Here is an 18,140-nt window from a genome sequence, read left to right on the forward strand (position 1 = left end):
GACTCAGACCATGAATGTGGGCTCTTGGTGGGTGAATGGGGACCCTGGGCTGGGGAACTGGGGCTCGTGTGGTGAATAGGGACCCTGGGCTGGTGAATTTGGCCTCGTTTGGTGAATGGGGACCCTGGGCTGGGGAACTCAGCCTCATTTGGTGGATCAGGACTCCCCCAATGAATCCCCACTCCGGATATTTTGTCTCAGGCAGCCGGAGCCTGTCAAGGGAAGAAAGGCTCCTTGTCTCGGGGTCGTGGCTCTGCTCCTGTTGTGTGTCTGGGAGAGAAAAGAGGACGGCAGAGGGGAGGACAGGCCACTGCTGATGCCAGCTCCCTGCCCGCAGCCCGTGCCAGCCCTTGCTGCCCACAATGGGCCCATCTCCCCTCCCAGCAAATCAGCCAAGCATTGAAATTTAATAGCTCTGGCCTCTCTGCGTCCCATGGTCAGGCCTGTGATTAAAGCCCGTGCGTTGCTTTGCTGCTGGAGGCAAATTCCTCTGCAGGGCTGGAGAAAGGGCCCCGAGCACGGCGCCTGCTCCTCTCCCTGTCCCGTGTCTGACCCACGGGAGCCCTGGGATAACCCGGCCATCCCTCCCTGCCTGCTGCTCCCTCCTGGGCCACAGGAACGGGAGAGAGCCACGGGCTGGGCACAGGGAGGCACAGCAGGGACCCTGAGGCAGGTGAGTGGGGTCTGGGGGACTGGGAACAGCCCCGGGAGTGATGGGGGCACAGGGAGGCACAGCAGGGACACTGAGGCAGGTGAGTGGGGTCTGGGGGACTGGGAACAGCCCGGGGAGTGACGGGGGCACAGGGAGGCACAGCAGGACCCTGAGGCAGGTGAGTGGGGTCTGGGGGAGTGGGAGCAGCCCGGGGAGTGACGGGGGCACAGAGAGGCACAGCAGGGACACTGAGGCAGGTGAGTGGGGTCTGGGGGACTGGGAGCAGCCCGGGGAGTGATGGGGGCACAGGGAGGCACAGCAGGGACCCTGAGGCAGGTGAGTGGGGTCTGGGGGACTGGGAACAGCCCCGGGAGTGACGGGGTCAGAGCAATGCCCCAGGGCTGGGGGACAGGGGGACAAAACCGCAGTGCTCCCAGGCTGGGCATGAGCAGGAGCATCCTTAACCTGCTGCAATCCTTGTGACCCACCTTGGTCCTGATCCAGTGAACCCCCACAGCCCCGGGGGCGAGCACGGCTGCCAAGGGTGGCTCCTGGACCCAGGCTCCTCTGGGTCATCCCTCACGACAGGGAGCTGAGGAGCCACTGCCTGGCTCCGTGGAGGGCACTGTCCCACCACTGCCCCCCGGCCACGCTGGGCTCCTGGGGGGGACAAACTCGGGTGGAGAGGGAATGTGGGCACTGCTCCAAGGTGGGCACCTCTGTGAGGCGGGTCCAGGATGGATGGGCTGTGCCAGGCTTGAGGGTCTGTGCCGTGTCACCCTCAGCTCTGTGGTGACACTGTGCACTGTGGGCTGTGCCAGTGCCACCTGCACAGTGCCACCATCCACGGTGGGTGTGCTGTGCCAGTGCCACCTGCACAGTGCCACCAGCCACGGTGGGTGTGCTGTGCTGGGATGGAGGGGCTGTGCTGTGTCACCCTCACCTCCACGGTGGCGCTGTCCCCAGTGTGCTGTGCCAGCCTCACCCCCACACGGTGACACTCGGTGACACCCTGGCCAGTGTGTCCCCGGGCAGTGTCTGGCTGGACAGACCCACAGGCGCCGTGAGGGAGGATCCCCGTGAGGAGCAGACGGATTCCAGATCCCACCAGGCCTGGCTGGGCTCACTCCTGGGCTGCCCACCCCGCTCAGCGTGTCCCTGCATGCCCCCTTGGGGGTGGCCCTCCCCATCCTGCCGTGCCCCTTGCGTGCTCTGCCCTGCCTCACCCCTCTGGGATTCCCAGTCCCCTCTAACATCCCCGTCCTCCCACAGCCATTTCCTCTCCTCATTCCGAGCACAGATGCCCATCTGTGCCCATCCTGTCTCAGCAATGCCCATCCCACGGGAAGCTTACACCCAGCCTCTGCCCGTGCCAGGACATCCCACCTGTCCTCGGGGTTTGCTCGGACACCAGCATCCCCTCTCTGCTCCCCCAGCACACCCCTCTCCCCATCCCACCCTCTTCACTGCCGTGTCCACGTCCCCAGTGCTTTATGCACGGCTTGCCCTGTCCTGGAGCTCCGTGCTGGGAGGGATGGCAAAGCCCAAACCCGCCGTGCAGGGTGTTTGCAGCGCGGCAGGGCGATGGAAATGCTGCAGCCAGGGGGAGATCTGAGGATTCCACGCTGGTGAGCTGCTCACTGTCCCCGCCGGGATGGCTGCTGGCTCCCGCCACCGCCCCTCCGTTCCTAATCTCCCGAGTGAGCCGAGAATTAATTATTAATTAATGATTCGGCGGCTCCCAGGATGCCTCAGGAACATCCGATCCGTGCGGAGCTGCGGCTTTGGCTGCCCCTGCCCCGGGAGAGAGCCGGCTGCACCCCGAGGTGCTGCACCCTTAACGCTGTGGTGATGAACCCTTAACACTGTCTGATGATGGAACCCTTAACCCATGTGGTGATGGAACCCTTAATTCTGTGTGGTGATGAACCCTTAATTCTGTGTGGTGATGAACCTTTAATGCCATGAGGTGATGGAAACCTTAGTGTGGTGATGAACCCTTAACTCCGTGTGGTGATGAACCCTTAACACTGTCTGATGATGGAACCCTTAACCCATGTGGTGATGGAACCCTTAATTCTGTGTGGTGATGAACCCTTAATGCCATGAGGTGATAGAAACCTTAGTGTGGTGATGGAACCCTTAACTCTGTGGTGATGAACTCTTAATGCCATGTGGTGATGAACCCTAAATGTGTGGTGATGAACCCTAAATGTGTGGTGATGAACCCTTAACCCATGTGGTGATGAAACCTTAACTCTGTGGTGATGAACCCTTAACCCGTGTGGTGATGGAACCCTTAATGCCATGCGGTGATGAACCCATAACACCATGTGGTGATGAACCCTTAACTCTGTGGTGATGAACTCTTAATGCCATGTGGTGATGAACCCTAAATGTGTGGTGATGAACCCTTAACTCTGTGGTGATCAATGTCTTCGTGTCCTCTCTCCAGGGAACCTGGAGTTGGCACGTGGGTGAATCCGTCTCCAGAAGAAATCAGTTCCTGCTGGAAGCAGCCAGAGCCACGAGGGAAGGGTGGTGGGAGTGCTGGGGGTCGCTGGGGAGAGCCCTGTGCCACGCTGGATGCCAGGGGACGGCGACAGGGCCGGCCTGACCTTGCCACAGCCACTGGCACAGTGGCACCGGTTCTCCTGCACGCAGATGGAAACCAGGAGCTGGGGGTGATAACTGGGGCGTTTCACCCCAAATCCCACCCTGGGCAGCTCCTCTGAAGGAGCTGTTGGAGCAGGAGTGGCTGGGAGCCGTCACCCCGTGTGCAGGGGTACCTCGTGGGGACAGGGAAGGAGCAAACCCTGGAGCAGCCCATGCACCTCCAGCAGACATCCCGGGGTGTCCCAGGTGTGTCCAGGGTGGCAGGATGTGCTGCACCCCTGGCCTGGCAGAGGCAGGAGAGGGTGACAAGGGGGGACAGGCACCCACCACCCCCGGGTGACACTCACATGGGACCCTGTGGAAGCAGGGGCTGCATCCCTGTTATGAACGGCCACGCTGGGAGATCGCAGGCACTGGCAAGAGGCTTAACTTTAAAAAAAAAAAAGGTTTATTTATTTCAAGATCTTACTTTTTTTTTTCCTCCTTTTTTGTTGTTTTTCCCTGTATTTCAAAAAAAGTGGGGCAAAAAGTACAAAAAAAGTCAGTTGCGGGACGGCAAAGGTTTAGAAACCACAGCGCGGAACGAACCCAAGCGAGAAACACGGAGCACGAACCAAACACCCCCACGACACGGCCGAATGATCACCGGGATTTTTGTTTTCCTCAGTACAAAACACACCAAAGCATGCCAGGGAGCGGGAGGGGCGCGGGGCGGGGGGCGCGGCTGCGGCGGGGGGAGCCCGGCCCCGGCCCCGCCGCTCACGCCAGCTTGTTCTGCAGGCAGTTGAGCTCCCCCGCGTCCTGCTCCCCCTTGCCGCCTTCGTGCTTGGGCGACGTCGAGTTGTGGATGTTGAAGGGCTCCTCGTCCTTCAGGCAGGACTTCAGCGAGTCCTGCAGCTTGTGCGGGGCGCTGGGGTCGTCCTGCGGGAGACACGGGGGTCAGGGCAGGGCCGGGATGGGGCGGGACCCACTGGGGGCACCCACGTCCCACTGACCACTGGGGGGACAAATGTCCCCTCCCAGCTCAGACGGGATGACCTCGCAGCGGAGGGACAGGGTGCGACCCTCCCGCGGTGACAGCACAGCCTCCCCAGCTCGGGAGCTGTGCCAGCCCCGGGGCCCGTGCCAGCCGCGGAGCATCCCCGGCCACCGCCCACGGTCCCGCCCGACTCCCGCTCCCAGCCCGGCGACAAGCAGGCAGTCCCGGCGGCGCTTGGCAGGAGCCCAGAGGGGCTGGCTTTATTGCGGTTCCTCAGCGTACAGCCGCTGCCCCCGCCGCTGGCACAGCCGGGCACGCCTCTTCCCGAGCTGCCCCCGCTGCAGCATCCTCCCGCGGCCCCGAGCAGCGGCACCGGGCACCGGGCTCCGGCTGTGCCCGCACGGTCCCGCTGCTCCCGGTGCCCCCGGTGCCACGCGGAGAGCGGCAGACGGACGGGGACAGCCAAGGGCCGGCGTCACACGGGGACAGGGCTCTCCTCTCCCGGGCAGTGGCTCCCGGCCAGTCCGGAGCTGGCGCCGTCGGCTGCAGGATCCCCACAAACCCCTTCCCGGGGGGCTGACCCCTCCTCATCCTCTGAGTGCTGCTGCGTCCCGGGCACCGCGTGCCGAGCCCTCCAGCTCCGGAGGGGACGGGGGATGTGTCAGCGCCCGGCGACACGCCGGGGAGCGGCCCCGAGCCCATCCCGGGGTTCATCCTGTCGGCAGCGGGGGCGAGCCGGCCCCGGAGCCTCCTGCCAGGGCGGCCGGGCCGCGCCGGCGCTAGGGCTGCTAAAGGCGCTCGGAAGACGGGGAACAGCGGCCGTGGGTAGGGGCAGCCTAAAGGGACCTACGCTCCTCCTCCGGCTCCGCAAAGCCCTTGGCTTCTCTCTGTCCGAGTCGAAAGACAGCGCGTTGGAGGGGATCCCGGGGATGCCGGGGGTGCCCATGCACGGCAGCAGCCCGCAGCGTCCCATCCTCCAGCAGCCGCAGCCATCCGCGGCTCCTGCCCGGCCACGCCGCAGCCAGGAAGCATCGCCTGCCCCGGCTGTGCCCTCCCTGGGCACCGGGCACTGCCACCCTGCCACCCCCACACGGAGCCCAAGGGAGCATCGCCTGCCCCGGCTGTGCCCTCCCTGGGCACCGGGCACTGCCACCCTGCCACCCCCACACGGAGCCAAAGCCATGGGGAGCTCGGGACGGGCAGGAGGGGCTGGAGAAGGGACAGGGGGTGACACTGCCCCCCTGCCTGGCCTAGGTCCAGTTTAGGTCAGGGGGGAGCCGGCAGCGAGGGGACAGAGCTGTGACCAGGGCAGGATGGGGACAGGAGGGCAGCGCGGGGATCGCGGAGGGTTCAGAGGTCACCAGACGGAGGGACAAGGATGGGATACACAGGGACAGGGGGACACACACTCCTTACGTTGGGGTGGGAGCCCTCGGCGATGGTGGACAGGGAGAAGTTGTCGTTGTGCAGCTCGGACGGGGTGCGGTATCTGCGGGGTCAGGAGAGCAGGGCTCAGAGCAGCACCCCACACAGCGCTTTGGGGGGACCCTGGTTCTGGCGGGGGAACTGCTCCCAGCGCTGGAGGTCTGCAGGGGTGTCACCAGGGATGGAGGTCTGGGCTGAATACCCCCAGATCTCAGGGCTTTGGGGGGACACATCCTCCCTGCTCTGGGGCTTTGGGGTTCTGTAACCCCGGCTCTGAGGATCTGGGGAGCTAAATGCCTCCACGTCTGGGGCCTTGGGGACTTAATATGCCCAGAGATGGAGGTCTGCGGGCTCAAATGTCCTGAACTCTGAGGTTTGGGGACTAAATGTCCCCAGGGACGGAGCTGGGGCTAAAGGAGCCCAGTGTGACGTTTTGGGGGGCTCGGTGCCCCCAGCTCTGGGCTTTTGGGGTAGCTGGGCTCTGGGCCGGAGAGCGGGAAGGGCAGCCCGGGGCAGGGCTGGAGAGGGAGACCCGGGAGCTGGCACGGAGCCTCCCTGCTAATTACACTTGGCATTTCCAAACACTAATTAACAGCTCATTAGGGACCGGGCTGGGAAGGCTCCATCCTCCCTGCTCCGGGAGCCGGCCAGCAGCGGCTGGGGCGGGGGGGTGACCCCAAACCCTTCCCTGTCACCCCCCCAGCCCTGTCCCCGGCCGGAGCGTCCCCGATGGCCGCCCAGCCGGTGTCCCAGCTCCCAGCGAAGCAGATTAACCAGTCAGGAGCAGCTTTAAGGGATTAACCACGGAGCAGGAGCCACCGCCACGGCCGCCTTCCCACCCACCGTCCCCGCGTCCCCGGCGGCACCGGGGGTCCCGGCCAGGCCAGCAGCAGGGCTAGCAGCAGCAGGGTCGGGGGTGCCCGGCACTCACTTGGTCTTGCGCAGTTTGCTGTTCTCCGTCTTGAGCAGGTAGAGCTTCTTGGCGAAGAACACGGTGAGCATGAAGAGCAGCAGCACCACGAGCGCGGCCGAGCCCACGGCCACGCACATCACCTGGAAGTCGGTGACGATGGACTCGCAGCGTGTGCCCTTGTGCCACGTGTAGTCCTGCGTGTTGCACCTGCCGGGGGACGCGGTCAGAGGCACCCCCCGCCCCACAACGCTCCCCCCCGCCCCAAAACGCGCCCGGAGCATCCCCGGGGGATGCGGTGTGTGCACCTGCGGGGGTTATGGGTGTCCGAGGGGGATGGGACGAGGGGTGACACCCGAGGGGGGTGACACTGAGTGACATGGGGACACTGGGGCACGCCGGGGTCTCGCAGACGGTGCCGGTGCCCCGCCCCAGCGGCGGCGGGAGCGGGGAGGGGTCCCCGCGGCCCCCGGGCCGGTGGGCTCGGTGCCAGGCGCTGGGCACATCCCGGAGCGTGCGGCACAGCCGGCGCGGCCTCCCGGAGCAATCTGCCGGGGCCGATTAGCGCGGCCGCCCCGCAGCCCCGGGCCTGACCTAATTCCTGGGCAGCCGCCGCCCGCGGGCAGGGAAACCCCCCTGCGTCCCGGGGGAGGGGGCTGCGGGCACGGGGAACGGGGGGCCCAGGGGCTGGGAAGGTTCCGAATGGAATGAAAAAGGATGGAAAAACTGGGAACGGGGTGTCAGGGGCATGGAGAGCTCAGGGATGGAGCAGAGAGGATGGAGAGAGCCCAGGGATGGAGCACAGAGAATGGAGAGCCCAGGGATGGACCTCATGGAGGATGGAGAGCCCAGGGATGGAACAGAGAGGATGGAGAGAGCCCAGGGATGGGGCACAGAGGATGGAGAGCCCAGGGATGGGGTGCATGGAGGATGGAGAGCCCAGGGATGGAGCACAGAGAACAGAGGGCCCAGGGATGAGGCTCATGGAGGATGGAGAGCCTGGGACTGGAGTGTGTGGGGAGGGAGACTCCAAGGATGGGGTGCATGGAGAGATGGGGAGTGGGGTAACAATGGATGGAAACACTGAGAACGCCAGGCTGGGAGGATGGAGAGCCCAGGGATGGGGCAGAGGGAATGGAGAGCCCAGGAATGAAGTATTTGGGGTGAGACAGACCAGGAATGGGCTGAAAGGGGTGGAGATGCCAGGAATGGGCTGCAGGGAGATGGCAGCACTGGGAAGAGCGTGCATGGGTGGTGGAGAGCCCAGGGATGGGTACAGGGGGATGAAGAGCCCAGGGATGGGATGCATGGAGTAGGGAGAGACTGGGAGTGGGGATGGGGGTGCACAAGGGCTGGAAGGACTGGGAATGGGATACACAGGAATGGAGAACCTGGGGATGGGGTGCAGGGGTAGGAACACTGGGCATGCGGTACGGGGGATGGAGAACTCTGAAATGGGGTGCAGGGGATGGAGAACTCTGAAATGGGGTGCAGGGGATGGCGAGCCCAGGGATGGAGTGCAGGGGATGGACAACTCTGAAATGAGATGCAGGGGACAGTGAGTACCAGGATGGGGTGCGGGGGATGGAGTACAGAGGATGGTGAGCCCCAGGGGATGGTGAGCCCAGGGATGGGGTGCAGGGGATGGTGAGCCCAGGGATGGGGTGCAGGGGATGGAGTACAGAGGATGGTGAGCCCCAGGGGATGGTGAGCCCAGGGATGGGGTGCAGAGGATGGAGTGCAGGGGATGGGGAGCCCAGGGATGGGGTGCAGGGGATGGCGAGCCCAGGATGGGGTGCAGGGGATGGAGTACAGAGGTTGGTGAACCCCAGGATGGCGACGCCTACACCCCACCCTCGGGGCCCCGTCCCTTACCGGCAGAAGGCCCCGTGGCTCTCCACCAGGTAGCACTGGCCGCCGTTGTGGCAGTAGCTGGGGACGAGCTCGCAGAGCGAGCGGCAGGAGCTGTTGTGCCGCACGTAGCCGCTCCGGCACTCGGAGCCGTTGTCGGGCGGGCCCCGCTCGCCGGGCCGCGGCCAGGCCGTGGGGCTGCCCGCGCCCTGGGGCGGCCCCGGCGGCGGCGGGGCCGCGGCGCGGTGCCCGGTGGGCCGGGGGTCCCGGGGGGCGGGCGCGGCCGAGGCGGGCGGCCGGTAGCCGTTCTCGTCCTCCAGCCCGGCGTCCTCCTCCTCCTCCTCCTCTTCCTCCTCGTCCTCCAGCTCGTCCTCGTCGTCCCCGTCGGCGTAGAAGGAGGTGGTGGGGTAGAAATCGGCGTCGTCGAAGGGCGTGAAGTCGTCGTAGAGCTCGTGCAGGGCCCAGGGCGTGGCCGCCCCCTCGGGCTCCCGGCGCCGGCCGGCCCCGGGGGCACCCCCCAGTCCCTGGCCCCCCTCGAACAGGTCGTAGTAGTCGACGTCGATGATCTCCGAGCCCCCGCGGTCGGCGGGGGGCTTGGGCGGGCCCGTGGCGGCGGCGCCGGGCTCCTGCAGCCACGTCAGGTCGGTCCAGCCGCGGGCGCCCTGCGCCGGGGCCGGGCTGGACGGGGCGGCCCAGAGCTCCGGGGCACCCCCCGAGTCCCCCCCGGCGCGGGGCTCGCCCAGCACGGGGGTCCGCGGCTGGGATTCGGCAGAGTCGGTGGCGAGCCGGGGCCCGGGGGGGCTGGGCGGGGCGGCCGGGAGCCCCCCGAAGCCCCCCGGGCCGGGCGTGGGTCGGTCACCGCTGCCCGGCTCCTCGGGGCTGCCGAGCGCCCCCGGCACCGTGCCCCCGGCCCCGGGCCAGGTGACGGCTCGGGGGGGCACGGCGCTGGCCTCGCCCTCCCCGCCGCACCCCGGGCACCCCTCGGGCACGGCCGAAGGCTCCGTGGTGGCCGTGCCCCCCCCGGGGGGCTCTAGCTGGGGTCCTGCCGCCGCCCCCCCGGCGCTCGTGCTGTTGCTGGGTGCCCCCGGGGGGTCTCCACTCGCCAGGTCCCATTTCGGGGGGCTGCTCTCCAAAGAGCCCTCCCAGGCTCTCCCCTCGCCAGCGCTGGAGTTTTGGGGGGGCCACGCGGATGCTGGGAGGGGGCAAGGAGAGAAAGAGGTGTCAGAGGTGCCCCCGCCGCCCTGGGAGGAGCCTGGGGGGTCCAACAGGTCCCCACCTGCTCCACCTTGCACCCACCTGGATGCACGACAAGGACCTGGGGGGCTGCACCCCGAATCCTTGAGCCTCTCCCGGGGACTGATGGGGTGAACCCCAGAGATCCCCCAGCTCTGTGGGTGCCCCCACAGCCAACTCTGCGACGCCCCCCGCCCCAGCACAGCCCCCCCCAGCCCAAGCCTTCCCCGGGCCTGCCCCCTCAGGTGCCCTTCGAGGGGATCCATCCCCCTGCAGAGGCATCCAGTTCTCCCCCAAATGGATCCAGCCCCGCTGCAAGGGGAGCCAGCCCTCCCCAGAAGAAATCAAACCCCCATAAGGGGATCCAGCCCCCCCAGGCAGATCCAGCCCTCCTGGGGTTCCTGTGAGTGCACTCCATACACACAACGGGTCCAGCTCTGCTGGGGGATCCAGCCCTGCTCCCCTCCCCAGCTCTGCTGGGGGATCCAGCCCCTTGTGGTGGGATCCAGCCCCTTGTGGTGGGATCCAGCCCCTTGTGGTGGGATCCAGCCCCCTGTGAGGGGATCCAGCCCCCTGTGGTGGGATCCAGCCCCCTGTGAGGGGATCCAGCTCCCTGTGAAGGGCTCCAGCCCCCTGTGAGGGGATCCAGCCCCCTGTGATGGACTCCAGCCCCCTGTGGTGGGCTCCAGCCCCTCGGCTGCTGCGGCTGCCGCCGCTGCACACAACGGGAGCAGCTCCTGCGGCGGGATCGGCCCCTCTGCAATGGAACCCGGCCCCTTCCCTTCCCTTGCGAGGGGATCAGCCCCCTGTGCTCCTGCGGGTGCATCCGGACACACGGCACGATCCAGCCCTGCCCAGCCGGGATCCAGCCCCTGCAAGCGGATCCAGCCCTCCCCCGGTTCCTGCGAGCGCGCCCCACACAGACCCAGATCCCGCCCCTGCAAGGGGCTCCGGCTCCCTGCAAGGGGATCCAGCCCCTTCCCAGGGGCGTCCAGCTCCCCCTGCAATGGAATCCGGCCCCTTCCAGGGGGATCCACCCCGCTCCGGCCCCAGCGAGTGCCCCCCATAATCCCGGGAGGATCCAGCCCCTGCAGGGGAATCCGCTCCCTCCTGCGCGGGGCTCCAGCCCTTCCCCGGCTCCTGCAGATGCTCCCCCTGCCCGCACGGGGATCCTGCCGCAAGGGACCGGCCCCGCCAGGGGATCCCGCCCGCCCTGCGAGGGGACCCGGCCCCGGCCCCGGGATCCGGCCCCGCTCCAAGGGGATCCAGCCCCGGCACCGGGATCCAGCCTCGGCAAGGGGATCCAGCCCCGCTCCAAGGGGATCCAGCCCCGCTCCAAGGGGATCCAGCCCCGGCACCGGGATCCAGCCCCGCTCCAAGGGGATCCAGCCCCGCTCCAAGGGGATCCAGCCTCGGCAAGGGGATCCAGCCCTGCTCCAAGGGGATCCAGCCCTGCTCCAAGGGGATCCAGCCTCGGCAAGGGGATCCAGCCCCGCTCCAAGGGGATCCAGCCCTGCTCCAAGGGGACGCAGCCCCACGCTCGGGATCCGGCCCCGCCAAGGGGACCCAGCCCCTCCCCGGCTCCTGCAGTGCCCCCCCCCGTAAAGGGGATCCAGCCCCCCGCAGCAGGATCAACAGCATCCCCCGCAGCGGACCCAGCCCCCGCCCGGGGATCCAGCCCGGCGAGGGGATCCCCCCGCAGCCCGCAGCCCCCCCGGGATCCCCCCCGGCCCGGATCCGCCCCCCCGCCCGTGCCGTGTGTCCCCGGTCCCGGTACGCACCGAGGGCGCCGATCGCCAGCAGCAGGGCCAGGGCGCGGGGGGCGCGGGGGGCGCGGGGGGCCATGGCGGCATGGAGGGACCCCGGCTCCGCCACGGGGCCGGCACCGGCAGCGGCTCCGCCCGCCCCGCTCCGAGCGAGCCGCGCCGAGCCGAGCGGAGCCGCGCCGAGCCGGGGGGGCCGGGCCGGGCGGCGGGGGCGGGACCGCGGGCGCGGCGGCGGCTCCGGGCACGGGCACGGGCACGGGCACGGCACCCCCCCGGCACCCCGCGGGCAGAGCCGGGGGCGCATCCCGGGACCCCCGGCAGCGGGGAAGGCACAGCCGGGACCCCGGGATCGGGGGCACACAGCCCGGTACCCCGGGATCGGGGGCACACAGCCCGGTACCCCCGGGATCGGGGAGCACACAGCCCCGGTACCCCCGGTGTGGGGGGCACACAGCCCGGTACCCCGGGATCGGGGGCACACAGCCCGGTACCCCGGGATCGGGGGCACACAGCCCGGTACCCCGGGATCGGGGAGGGCACAGCCCGGTACCCCGGTGTGGGGGGCACACAGCCCGGTACCCCCGGGATCGGGGGCACACAGCCCGGTACCCCCGGGATGGGGAGCACACATCCCGGTACCCCGGGATCGGCAGAGGGGGACACCGGGGGGCACACCCCGACAGTCCCCAGCACATCCTTGCTCCCCCAGCCCGGGTATCCTCGGGGGCACCGGGGGGCACATCCCGGCACCAGCATCCTGGGGCAGGGGACACAGAGGGCACGTCCTGGCACCCCCAGCAGAGGGGGAACCCATCCCGGACCCCCGCGAGCCGGCATCCCTCTCTGACCCCCCCAAACTGCCCCTGCAAGGGGCGGGGACCCCCTGGCACCGGCACCGGGACCCCCTCCCAGCATTCCCAGCCGGTTTGGAGGACCCTGCCCCGCACCCACACCCCACTCGGGGGCACCGCGGGGCTGTGCCCCCCCAGCAGAGCCCCCAGTGTGGGGTTGGACCCTCTCTGCCCCAGCCTGGGCGCCCCAGGGCGCTGGCATTGCCTGCCGGTGCCAGACTGCTCCAGCTGCCACCACGGCCGCCTCTGTCACAGTGGCGTGTCCCCGCGGGCACCGCGGGCACCATGGGCAGGGGGCAGGGGGCAGGGGGGCTGCTCCAGGCCCAGCACCCGGACGGAGTCGGGAAGAGCCGGGAGAGGAGAAGGCTCCGAGCTGCCCGGCCTGGCAGCGGCCACCGGGACCCCCGGGCCCCCCCGGGTCCCCCCCGCAGGGCGGGGGTGCCGGGGCAGCAGCGGGCACAGCCCGGGGGCTCCGGGGCTCAGCCCGGGCCCGGCGCAGGGAGAGTGGCCGCCCCGGGGCCGGGCCTGCGCCGCTGGCTCCATGGAGACCTGCCAAGGTCACCGGGCGTCCTTGGGCACCTCCACCTGCAGCGCAGGGACGTGGCCGTGGTGGCTGCTCCACTGCCCGCAGCCCACCTCGGGTTCTGCATCCTGCATCCCAAATCCTGCCTGTGCATCCCACATCCTGCCTGGGCATCCCAAATCCTGCCTGTGCATCCCACATCCTGCCTGTGCATCCCAAATCCTGGGCTGGGCATCCCAAATCCTGGGCTGGGCATCCCAAATCCTGCCTGTGCATCCCACATCCTGCCTGTGCATCCCAAATCCTGCCTGTGCATCCCAAATCCTGCCTGTGCATCCCACATCCTGCCTGTGCATCCCACATCCTGCCTGTGCATCCCAAATCCTGGGCTGGGCATCCCAAATCCTGGGCTGGGCATCCTAAATCCTGCCTGGGCATCCCAAATCCTGCCTGTGCATCCCAAATCCTGGGCTGGGCATCCCATATCCCAAACCCTGCATCCCATATCCCAAATCTCACATCCCATATCCCAAATCTCACATCCCAAATCCTGCATCCCACCTCGGGTGTCCCTCATCAGACACCCCTTACCCCACCCCCCACACCAGTGCAGGATGCTGGGGTGGTGCCGGGGGCTCCCAGGGGACCCCATTAGTGCCCCCAGTCCCCCGTGGGACCCCATTGCAGTGCCCCCAGTCCCCCGTGGGACCCCATTGCAGTGCCCCCAGTCCCCCCTGGTGTCCCCCGCCCCCCGGGCCGGGCTGGGGCCGGGGTCCCCTCCCAGCAGCGCTCCTGGCCGCGCTCCGCGCTGGGAACAAGCCCCGCTCTGTCCCTCACGGGGCCGAGGGGCTGCACCTGCTTAGCATTCCCCGGGCCTCCGGGCATGGATGCGTTTCCAAGGGGACGGACGGACAGGGGGACACGGCCCTGGCAGCTGGGAACAGCCGGGAGGGGCTGGGAAGGGGCTGGGATGGGACTGGGATGGGAACGGGATGGGAATGGGATGGGGCTGGGATGGGAATGGGATGGAGGGTGGGATGGGGCTGGGATGGGGCTGGGATGGAGCTGGGATGGGAATGGGATGGGAATGGGATGGGACTGGGATGGGAATGGGATGGGAATGGGATGGGGCTGGGATGGGAATGGGATGGGACTGGGATGGGAATGGGATGGGACTGGGATGGAGATGGGATGGGAATGGGATGGGGCTGGGATGGGAATGGGATGGAGGGTGGGATGGGGCTGGGATGGGAATGGGATGGGAATGGGAGAGCTGGGATGGGGCAGGGATGGGGCCAGTGTCACCCTGGGGTTCAGAGCCCCACGAGGAGACACCCCGTGCTCCTGGGGACAAGAGGGTGTTGGCAGCCCCAGCCTGCCCAGGGGACGGGGCAGGGACGTTCCCTGCAGCCCCACAGCTCTGGATCAGGGACCCCCAGCTGGGGTGGGCAGGAGGACCGAGGGTCTCAGCCCCCCTGGGGCAGGGCTCACGGGGTGCTGTGCAGGCAGGAACACCCAGCTGGGACAATCCCAGAGCCCCCCTGTTCCCAGAGCCAGCACAGCCAGGGGCAAAGCTGGCCTGAGCCTTTCCACGCCCGTGCCCACAGCCAGGAGCAGCCCAGCCCAGCAGGGGCTCGGGGCAAATCCCACCACGTTCCTACAAACCTGCCTTGGGCTGGGCTTCCTCAGCAGCAGAGGGTGGGATGGGGATGGCAGGACAGGCAGACAGACAGACAGAGGGACAGCGATGGCTCTCTGGTCTCGAAGGAGAAATCCAGCACCAGCTCCCTCACTTGGGAAGAGCCAGCTGCTGATGCCAAGTCTGGGTTTTCCTGGGGGAATTACTCAGAATATTGAAGATGATTTAAAAGACAGAACTGCAGCCACCATTTGGGGCCTTCCAGAGCCAATCCCTGAGCCTGTCCGTCCGTGCAGGGCTCTGGGGAGGGATCTCATCCCAATCCCTGCCCACGGCAGCACTGCGAGTGGAGCTTGCCCCTGGATCCTGGGGACCCCCAAAATCCCGAGGGAGGGGCTCTGCTGCCCGTCCTGCTCCTGCCAGTCTGGGCTCAGTCCCACCCTGGGGAGCCTCAGCTCCGTCCCCATCCCAGCTCATCCTGGCTGGCAGCTCCGGGTCCCAGGGGCTGTGGGGCAGCCCCACACCAACACCTCCCTCCTCCCTCGGGCACCACTGGCTGCAGGTCCAGCTCGGATTGTGATCCAGGATCCCGTGGGGATGGACAGACAGACAGACAGACAGAGGCCCAGGCTGGGCTGGGATCCCCACCTTCCCACCTCCCCAGCTCCCTGCCCTCGGCTAGGCACCGGGAATCGCCTCATTCCTGTGTCCAGTGGTGATCCCCGGGGCATCCACACCCAGTGGATAACGGGGGGCGTCTCCCCCAGCTTCTGCTCCTCCCGTTCCTCTCCCTGGGCTGCCTTTCCCTTCCCCCTCAGCCGGGTACTGGAGAGGCTCAAATTCCCTTTTCCCCCTATCTCTTCCATTCACAACACCGAAAAAGTGCAAAGAAAACGAAGAATTGGAGCAAAGAGCCAGGACTGAGGCCGGTGCTTCCTGCCCCTGGATCGTGAGCCCTTCCCTGTCCCACAACGCCCTGGATGCTGAGCCTGAGCCCAGGGCTGAGCCCAGCTCAGCCAGGCGCGGCTTTAGGGACGGCTTTGTCCTTGACTGGGGCTGGCACGGCCCGGGCTGGCTCCGAGGTGACACCGATCCCTGGCGGATCCAGCAGCAGCAGCAGCAGCACCTTCGGCCCCGCCGTGCTCGGCCCCGCATCCCGCGGGAGCAGCGCCCCCTCCCCGGGTCGGGCACGGCCCCGCTGCTCCCGACACCCGCCTGGCCAAAAATCACCCAAATTCAAAGGCCCCGGGGCAGGAGCCGCGTTTGGGATCGCAGAAGCAGTTTGGGATTGCAGGAGCAGTTTGGGATCGCAGGAGCAGTTTGGGATTGCAGAGCAGTTTGGGGTTGCAGGAGCAGTTTGGGATTGCAGGAGCAGTTTGGGATTGCAGGAGCAGTTTGGGATTGCAGGAGCCCCGTTTGGGAAAGGAGGCTGGAGCCACAGGGATACACAGATCTACAACCTCTGCGTGTCCTGGAGCCAGGATCTTCCCAAAAATCCCGTCCTGACCTGCCCATGGTGTGCACTGGGTCTGCAGAGGCAGAGCTGGGCAGGGTCCCTGTCTGAGCCCCCGGCTCCTGCTCCCCCGGCCATTCCCGGGCCACATTCCCCTGGGGCTGCAGAGGGAAAAGGTGGGAAAGGTTTGATAATCCCCTGTCACAGCTCTGAGCTGCAAGGAGCAAGGAGAGCCCTGAATAAAGCAAGGCTGAGCTTTGGGGAGAGGAGCTGGCAGGGAACCCTGCATCCCAGGAGGGAGCTGTGCATCCCAGGAGGGAGCTGAACATCCCGGCATGGAGCTGTGCATCCCAGGATGGAGCCCTGCATCCCAGGGTGGTGTTGTACATCCCAGGATGGAGCTGAACATCCCGGCATGGAGCTGTGCATCCCAGGATGGAGCCCTGCATCCCAGGATGGAGCTGAACATCCCGGCATGGAGCTGTGCATCCCAGGAGGGAGCCCTGCATCCCAGGGTGGTGTTGTACATCCCAGGATGGAGCTGTGCATCCCAGGGTGGTGTTGTACATCCCAGGGATGGAGCTGAACATCCCAGGATGGAGCTGTGCATCCCAGGATGGAGCTGAACATCCCAGGATGGAGCTGTGCATCCCAGGAGGGAGCTGTGCATCCCAGGGCGGTGTTGTACATCCCAGGGATGGAGCTGAACATCCCAGGAGGGAGCTGAACATCCCAGGGATGGATCCCTGCATCCCAGGAATGGGGTCAGTGACACGGAGCTGGGTGGGAATCCTTGGTCCTGGCACATTCCAGCTCCATCCCCGGGCTGGAATTCTGGGAGCAAGCCTGGAAGGCTGCTGGCTCTGATGGACACCAGGTTGTTTTTATCACACTGCAACTTAAAAAGACAGAAAATGAGGGATTTGGGGAAACAATTCCCAATAATCAGCCCTCAGTTTCTCCAGGTGACAGCCGAGGGCTGCGGAAGGGTCCCTGTGCTGTGACCTGGCAGCATCCTGGGGCTCCTGTGGAAGGGGAAATTCCCAGCACAGGCAGCCCGGGGGGAGCTGGTGCAGACAAAGGGGGACAGTGTTCTGGAGAGGCGGGCACAGCCCTGGCACAGCCCTGGCACAGCCCAGCCCTTGGCAGGTCACCCAGAGCCACCATCAGCCTTGTCTGGGGCATGTCTGTTCCTGCTGGGGTTTGGGGGGATTATCCAGGGTGGGCACTGGGGTCAGCCCTGTGCTCGTTGCTGTAAAACCCATGGAGAGAGAGGAGCTCCTGCCCTCCAAACCCTTCCTGTGGAGGGTCCTGTGAGAAAGGCACAGGGATGAAACAGCAGCGAGGGGACAACGTGCACTCAGCCACCTCAAACTCTCCATGAGCCCCAAGGTGCATTTTGGGCTTTAAATCGGCCAGAAAATGACAAAAATGCAGCTTTCCATGCAGCCGGGGTGGAGCTGGTGTCCGAGGCAGCACACGGGAGGCTGGGGGTGGTTTTGGGAGGGATAAAGGCTGCTCCTGCTCCTGCTGGTGCAGAGGAACCATCCCAGGGCTCACCTGTCCCTTCCCAGCAGGATGAAGATGCAAACCCCTCCCAGCCCCAGGGAATTTCCTGCAGCAGGCAGAAGAGCTCCCCCTGAGCAGGCAATTCCTTTGTCCTGAGGACATCTGGGACTGAAGCGATCCCTGCAGTGGTTTTGGAGCAGACACTCGGCTCAGAGCCCTGTCCCAACCCTGCCCTCCAGCCACGGAACCCACAGCAGGCAACAGGACAGCCACAAATCCACCCCAATCCCACTCCTGCTCCAGCAGCAGCAGCAGCCCCGGCCCCCACCCCGTGCCCTGCCCAGCTGTGGGGATCCAACACCCCAGGATGGTTTGGGTTGGATTGGAGGGACCTCAAAAGCCCATCCAGTGCCACCCCTGCCATGGCAGGGACACCTTCCACTGTCCCAGGTGCTCCCAGCCCTGTCCAGCCTGGCCTTGGGCACTGCCAGGGATCCAGGGGCAGCCCCAGCTGCTCTGGGAATTCCATCCCAGCCAGGAATTCCCAATTCCCAATCTCCCATCCATCCCTGCCCTCTGGCAGTGGGAGCCATTCCCTGTGTCCTGTCCCTCCATCCTTGTCCCCAGTCCCTCTCCAGCTCTCCTGGAGCCCCTTCAGGCCCTGCCAGGGCTCTGAGCTCTCCCTGGAGCTTCTCCTCTCCAGGGGAACATTCCCAGCTCTCCAGCCTGGCTC

At 66.9% G+C, this 18,140-nt stretch overlaps 1 protein-coding gene and 1 long non-coding RNA gene across 5 annotated transcripts; one reads left to right on the forward strand and one right to left on the reverse strand.

Moving 5' to 3' along the window:
- The first annotated feature begins 288 nt into the window (after positions 1-288).
- LOC135296954 (uncharacterized) lies at positions 289-3,732 on the forward strand. Of its 3 annotated transcripts, XR_010358971.1 has the most exons (4): positions 289-650; positions 809-830; positions 2,140-2,478; positions 3,108-3,732. It is a non-coding gene; the product is annotated as an uncharacterized LOC135296954 (long non-coding RNA). The 3 variants fall into 3 exon arrangements; XR_010358999.1 differs by lacking the exons at positions 289-650; positions 809-830 and adding an exon at positions 955-988; XR_010358967.1 differs by lacking the exons at positions 289-650; positions 809-830 and having other exon boundaries at positions 995-2,478.
- CSPG5 (chondroitin sulfate proteoglycan 5) lies at positions 3,704-11,639 on the reverse strand. 2 transcript variants are annotated; one of them, XM_064411842.1, is made up of 5 exons: positions 11,448-11,639; positions 8,458-9,625; positions 6,604-6,792; positions 5,664-5,736; positions 3,704-4,189 (listed from the first exon to the last, which is right to left on the reverse strand). In XM_064411842.1, exons 1-5 carry the CDS (start codon positions 11,509-11,511, stop codon positions 4,028-4,030), a joined length of 1,656 nt encoding a protein of 551 aa, XP_064267912.1. In that variant the 5' UTR covers positions 11,512-11,639; the 3' UTR covers positions 3,704-4,027. The 2 variants fall into 2 exon arrangements, with proteins under 2 accessions (XP_064267912.1, XP_064267973.1); XM_064411903.1 differs by lacking the exon at positions 3,704-4,189 and adding an exon at positions 4,482-5,134.
- Positions 11,640-18,140: the final 6,501 nt, after the last annotated feature.

The sequence above is a fragment of the Passer domesticus genome, chromosome 1 (genome assembly GCF_036417665.1).
Source record: "Passer domesticus isolate bPasDom1 chromosome 1, bPasDom1.hap1, whole genome shotgun sequence".
NCBI lineage: Eukaryota > Metazoa > Chordata > Aves > Passeriformes > Passeridae > Passer > Passer domesticus.